The sequence below is a fragment of the Priapulus caudatus genome, unplaced genomic scaffold (assembly GCF_000485595.1).
Source record: "Priapulus caudatus unplaced genomic scaffold, Priapulus_caudatus-5.0.1 Scaffold413, whole genome shotgun sequence".
Classification (NCBI taxonomy): Eukaryota; Metazoa; Priapulida; class Priapulimorpha; order Priapulimorphida; family Priapulidae; genus Priapulus; species Priapulus caudatus.
The window spans coordinates 230,391-236,812 of record NW_014577474.1 but is presented as its reverse complement, the minus strand read 5'-3'; the positions used below and the strand labels follow the sequence as shown (position 1 = coordinate 236,812).

Genomic DNA, 6,422 nt, shown 5'->3' with positions numbered 1-6,422 from the left:
TGTGAGATGAGAGACGGAGGAAGATATGTGATTCTGGAACGTCGTGTGGTGTGTGTGTGCGTGCGGTGGGGAGTGTGTGGTGTGTGTGAGAGAGGCAGAAATATGTGATTGCTGGCAACCGTGTGGGTGTGTGTGTGTTGTGTGTGTGGCTGTGCTGTGTTGTGTGTGTGTGTGCGCCGGGGGGGCTGTGTGTGTGTGTGTTGCTGTGTGAGATATTGTGATTGCTGGAACGTGTGAGCCAGTCGTGTGGAGCTCATGAACGCATACGCGCCGAGAGCCGTTCCTATAAAAAGCCTGCGATACAACTCTCCAACTTTGAATGCACATTGTTAATCGTAATAAAATTCCACATTCCATATTTGAGGAGATACAGTATCGTTAACCGTAAACAAGATAGTACTATGTTAGCTGTAGTGGGTGAAGATACTACACCTTACTTACCAATAAATATACACAATTTTACTTTGTAAGAAGAGCAACTGCATCCTACCGTAGCAGATAGCTACTATCTTATGATGAACAATATACTAATATCTTATTATAACAATATACTACTATCTTCATTTATACAAAGGACACTCTGATCTTTATGGATAAACAGTACACTAGATACTCTGTATTCGATCAACAAGAATACTAGCTATCGTTATTATAAACAAGATACTAGTATATTCACGTGCTAGCAGCTGGATGACTTACCATTGACTGCTACAAGATGACTAATATCTTATTATAAACAAAGACACTACTTATCTGGACTGCTACACAAGATACTAATATGCTTATCTATAAAACAAGACACTACTATATCTGACTGCTAACGAGTATACTACCTCGGAACGTTCGTAAACAAGATTTCCTATTATATTACCCTGTAACAAGCATATACATCATACTGAAATACGATGGACACACGAGTATACATAGCATAAACATGTTGATATCTAGCGCCCTTTCGCTGATTTCACCTTATTGCAATAATACGTATCTACCTGCTCTCTGTAATAAGATGCCTAACCTGACTGTTCAAATCGAAAAAGTGGGAGACAAAAAAGTGTGTTTGGAGAGTACATATAGATCAACAAGTGCCAATGACCAATGCGTAGCCAGAGAAGGCCGGATTGAGTGGGAGAAGTACTTCCCAACCCAGCGAGGACAGCAAGACATGCACGGGGGAGGGAACCCGGGCTTGCGAGAATGATAAAACTAGACACAACGCAGAAGCAAGTGCCAGACCTCGGTTCGACATCAAGCCAGAATAAAGGGTGATCGCACACCACTACCACCAGTCACTGGCGCGCGTCAGAGCTAACCTTCGTTTTTTAACTCCTAAACTGATGCCCTACACTTTGTTTTTAATTAGATTGATAAAATTACTTTGCTTATCAATCGGCGTTAACTGTTAATCTCTATTAATCTCTATTAATCTATTACATCAAAATTTACTAAAGCGCTGATAAGAAACGAGATTCACTCGGCGTGTAACGAGTAGACGATTGGTGAGATATGAGTTGACCTTTCTGGGGTCGCCCATTTAATAATTATTGATATTAATGTATTGAAATATAAATGTAATCGCAAAAAAGCCAGATATCCGGAAAAAGGACTTAAGCGGCAAAGCTTGATAAAAAAATTGTCAAACACATACGCTGACAACAAACTAGATTTTCAAAAGTTCAGAAATCACTTCAGAAAGATATGCAGATTCTTCCAGTATTTCGATCCGGTTTTCAAATAAAAAACTGATGGAACCCTATAGAGCTATTTACAATGCACCACAACAGCTGAGAAAACATTTTTTGCTGCTTGCAAAACTGCCTTGCCTCGTCTATTTGCAATTAGTGATTAACGCCGGTGGTATGTTCAGTTAATTCCATCTTCTAAAGGAGCGGCGAGTCAAGTTAATTTATTCCTAGATTCGATCTAAACCTAGACTTAATCACGACTTGAACTTTGACTACTGCCACGTGGAAAATATTACAAGCACTGTCCTTCTTTTTGAGAAAATAAAATACATGGGAGATATGAATTATGGGTTCTTCATGCTTCGTGTATTTAAATTACAGCATTAAACGGCATCGATTTTGCCGCTTTCCTTTCGACACAAACAAACAGTCTGTCAACTGACGTAGATCTCACGTAGCAAGAATCATATGTGGCGGCACAACAATTCAATTTGGTGTCAAGGTGTGTATTTTTAGCTGATCTTAAACGCCAACCTGTGATATTTGAGCATTCAATTAGGTGCCCCTACAAATTACTTAATTTCCATTTTTAAAAAGGATTGCACTTCTCATTAAAATATCACGATGGTTATTTTGACTTAGTGTTCGATGTAATTCGACTGTAATGTTGTTTAACTAACTGCGCGTGAGAGTTGTGCCTAATAATCAAACCACCAGGTTTTTACTCTCCTCACGCTTACATATGCGTGGATGGCGTGCTGTCGCGTGCGCGGCGGCGTGCCGTGCGTGGGGTGCATGCATATGGGGAAAGACAGTACATTTTGAAGCAGAGTGCATGTACATGAGGCATCCGACAGTGTGCTTCGGCGGTGAGTTTGCATGCATTGCGAAACAGAGTTCGCGATAGGCCAATCAATTACCAGAGGGTAGACAAAATCGGATCAACAGTCGTTCGAGGAAACAGCGATTCGTAGAAAACGACTCACGTTATGTGCTGCCTAATTTACGTGCTACGTCGTGACAAGGCTAGCTGAATAAGCACGGAGACAGTCTAGCTCGAAAGTGTGCATGCAAATGCCCAAACGAACTCTGACCGTTCGCAGGGGCAGCCTTTACATATCACTTCTGGATGCAACGAACAGGTCCGACTCTTTCCCGATTCAAATCGCTGGCCGAGAATATTATTTCAAAAGAACTCGCATTCCATTAACAGAAATACCATTAATTGTTAATTAGCCGGTAGTTCAGCGAGAACAGCATTTTTTGATGGCAAAATTCGGGTTGTCCGACTTCGCTGACCTTGGGACACACGATGTAATAAACCAGTAAGTCAGTGCGGGCCCATCACTAAACTATGTTGGTGTAGTTCGACCGTGGGAGAGAATGATAAATCGTAAAAAATAGAACCGAGGCACGTTTCAAGTGCAAAAGCACCACTTTTCAGTCAGGCCAGCAAGATAAATATGTAGGCGAAATTAAGCGCTATGTTAAGCCCGCAAAATTAAATTTTGCCAAAACAAAGAGCAAAAAAAAATATTACCTGCGTGTTACTGGTTAATACAGGCATGAGCGTTAGGCGCCTGGAAAAACGAACGCAAATCGTGAGGTCTCCAACTAAATCTTGCACCGCAATTTAATACAATACAGCAGAAAACAAATGTCAAACATCTTAGACCGTCCGAAGAAACGCACCTTAACGACAACACAATTAAAAAACAAAATTACATTCAAGAAGCGCAGCGAGCCAACTTAAACTCCGTTTTTAGTTCCTAACGAGCGTGCTTGGCCATCAGACCCGAGCAGGATTTCGAACTGCGAATGACGTAATGTCTTATAATCAGTAGCCAGCCTGGTCAGAATTTAGTAGCCGTCGATTGCATTCATGTCTTTCGCTAACGTGTATCATTTAGAGTCACCATGTTTAAATGAGACAGCCGGCCCGGCCTGTGAAGGTGATTGTCGAGATCCTTTTATCGCACTGCGATAATGTGAGACAGCGATGACAATGACTTGCCGGTCTAGAATAAGCCGCGATGAGCGTGCCGTTGCCTGCCAGATTCGAAACTCGTGACCTACCGCACTATTCAACGGAACGCGAGCGGAAGCAGCGACGATCGCGAGCCGCAGATTGGCGGACCGTATGCTGAGCCGTCAAATAATCATAATCAGATAATAAAGTGTATATATGTATACGTACCGCCACACGACCGTCGTTGTATCCACGGCGATTGTCGACCGATGTGCGGGTGCACTGTCCACTTGGGCATGTGAATTCCCACATCGATACATGCCCTCTCCCATCTTGCGCACAAACGATCAGAACCTTGCGACTTTTGCAGGAGATATCTACTCGAGAGCAGGCCCTCGCCAGGCCTCTGCCTAGCAATCGACTGCATGGAGACAAGTTAGAGTAAGCAGGGCCGGAAGAGGAGTCTCGCATAGAAAATGGCGTGCGAGGTTGGAAATGTTACCGTCGCTCCTTTGAGAAAGAAAATCTTGTGAACACATCTACGAGAAGTTAAATTAAGCTCATTGACGCTGCTTTCCCACTATGCTTAAAATATTTTCTGCTTACATAGTCTACTTGAAAGTAAATGCTGTTTAATTATTATTAGCTGCTAAGTACCTGGTTACTGGTAGCGACGAAAAAATTCTTTATTTATGCAAGACTAAAGAACGAAATCTGGGAATCAGTATGATTGTCAGTTATCATCGAGCCACGATGAAACATTTCAATCACAAGAGGTGGGAATATCTCTGTGGACTAGTACGGTCGGCATGGTGTGCACCGGATCATCTACTTGTTTATTCTGATAGTTTTTACTCATGTTATAAGAGACAAGAGAAATACTCATGGTATAAAGAAAGACCAACAAGTATTAGCGCAGGCCAGTATCTAGGCGCACATTCCATGACTATTGACAAAAAATTCCGGGCCTGAATTCAGTTCAAGCGGTTACTGCGCCAGTCGCATTAGCTTTACCAGTAGCTCGCGTGCGGAATCCCATCGCCACTTTAATATATCTTCTATTTAGTGATATGAGAGGGCCAAAGCACGCCACAAACCGCATACTCGCAACGCAAAGCACACCACGCACCCGCACGCTAAACGCACGGCAGGCAGCACCCGCCATCGCAGAACGACCCTACTCACCCGCGTCCAACACCACCACGTCGCATCGCAGCGCAGACGACGCAATCTCGCACGCACGCCACAGAAGATACGCCATGCACACACGCCACAAGACCCCATGCACGCACGCTAAGACGTTATCACCGCAACCACAGCCACGCACGCACCGCCAAAGACGCCATTGCACGCACCGCAACCGATTATGCACGGCAACATCACCGACGCCACGCGACGCAGAGACGCTATGCACGGCGACGCAAAGACGCCATGACACACTCGCAAAGACGCGATGACATCGCCACGGGGCAAACGCGATATCACCGCACACCACACGGCTACGCACGTGCATAAGTACGCAATAATGCACGGCACTGCAAACCGATATCACCGCAACACAACGCAACGCACGCAAAGGACCTTGCACGCTACGCAAAGGACGCATGGCACTCGGCACGCAAAGACAGCCATGCACCACGCACGCACGCAAAGACGCACGCACGCACGCAAAGACGCATGCACGCACGCAAAAACGCATGAACGCACGCAAAGACGCATGAACGCACGCAAAGACATGACCGCACGCAAAGATGCACGCACGCACGCACGCAAAGACGCATGCACGCACGCAGACGCATGCACGCACGCACGCACGCACGCACGCACGCACGCACGCACGCACGCAGGGACGTCTCACCGTGGAATTTGACGGGCACGCCAACTGTCCCCGGTCCGATTCGTGACACTTTCACTCTGGACGAGTCGTAGACGTTGCAACGGAAGGGACTGCCGACGATGTCGCGCCCTGCGTGCATGATCGACAACGTGTGTATGCCGACCTCTAGCGGCGTATACTCGACCTTCAACTTTGCTGTTCCAGAAACCTCCAGTGGTACCTTTTGTCCGCTTGGCGCTGGAAATCAAAAGCAACATGCTCGTAAAACAAATCACTCAGATGCTTTAGAAAAAGCTATGGGCAGATTACTTAATTAGTAAACCAACTTTCGTGTAAAACAATAGTGATATACATAGAACAAAACGTCGACAACTTTCACCGTTCCAAAATTATTGTTCCTTTGAAGTCGAGCACAGTGCAATAATAACCATCATTATATTGAAAAAGAAATGTCAAGGCGCGATAGAATGTCTTACACTGGCAGTACATCTGGATATCTGCAATCGCTAGCCCCAGTGGATCAATGATAAACATGGCCGACTTTCCGACGGGGGTCCGCCGCAGTCCATCTCCCATCGCGGTGATGCCTGATGAATCGATGACATCACAGCGGAATGGACTCCCTGTAAGCAGTGAGTCATCGCGTAATGTCCCCAGTCACCAAACAACACCTGTGTGTTGTCACAGTGTCAGGTCACCTTTTAGCGATGTCACGAGGGCAAAAACCTAATATTGACACACATTATCCTAACAACGTCGCACTTATAATGGATCTAACGCGTTTCTATGCCATGTATTGCAAACGTACTATTAGGGTTTTAGCCAAGATACATGCTGCATCGCTTGCCAGTGTGTCCATCAACATATACCACTATTTAAACATGTACGATATCTGCGCTGTCTATCGCTCTGTCTCTCTCTGTCTCTCTCT

General features: G+C 45.1%; 1 protein-coding gene and 1 long non-coding RNA gene across 2 annotated transcripts in view; both read right to left on the bottom strand.

The window, feature by feature from the left end:
• LOC106810152 overlaps nucleotides 1-4,340 on the bottom strand; it is a 10,849-nt gene extending 6,509 nt beyond the window's left edge. Inside the window, exons 1-2 of the long non-coding RNA XR_001393967.1 lie at nucleotides 4,330-4,340; nucleotides 4,236-4,239 (exon numbers count right to left, since the gene is read on the bottom strand). This is a non-coding gene — a long non-coding RNA (uncharacterized LOC106810152). The remainder of the gene's footprint in view (nucleotides 1-4,235; nucleotides 4,240-4,329) is intronic.
• Nucleotides 1-6,422, bottom strand: part of LOC106810148 (filamin-A-like) — a gene marked incomplete in the record, with an annotated part of 76,614 nt that overhangs the window by 9,257 nt on the left and 60,935 nt on the right. Inside the window, 2 exon segments of the mRNA XM_014813430.1 lie at nucleotides 5,513-5,728; nucleotides 5,968-6,114. Of these exon segments, the coding sequence (XP_014668916.1) occupies nucleotides 5,513-5,728; nucleotides 5,968-6,114 (363 nt within the window).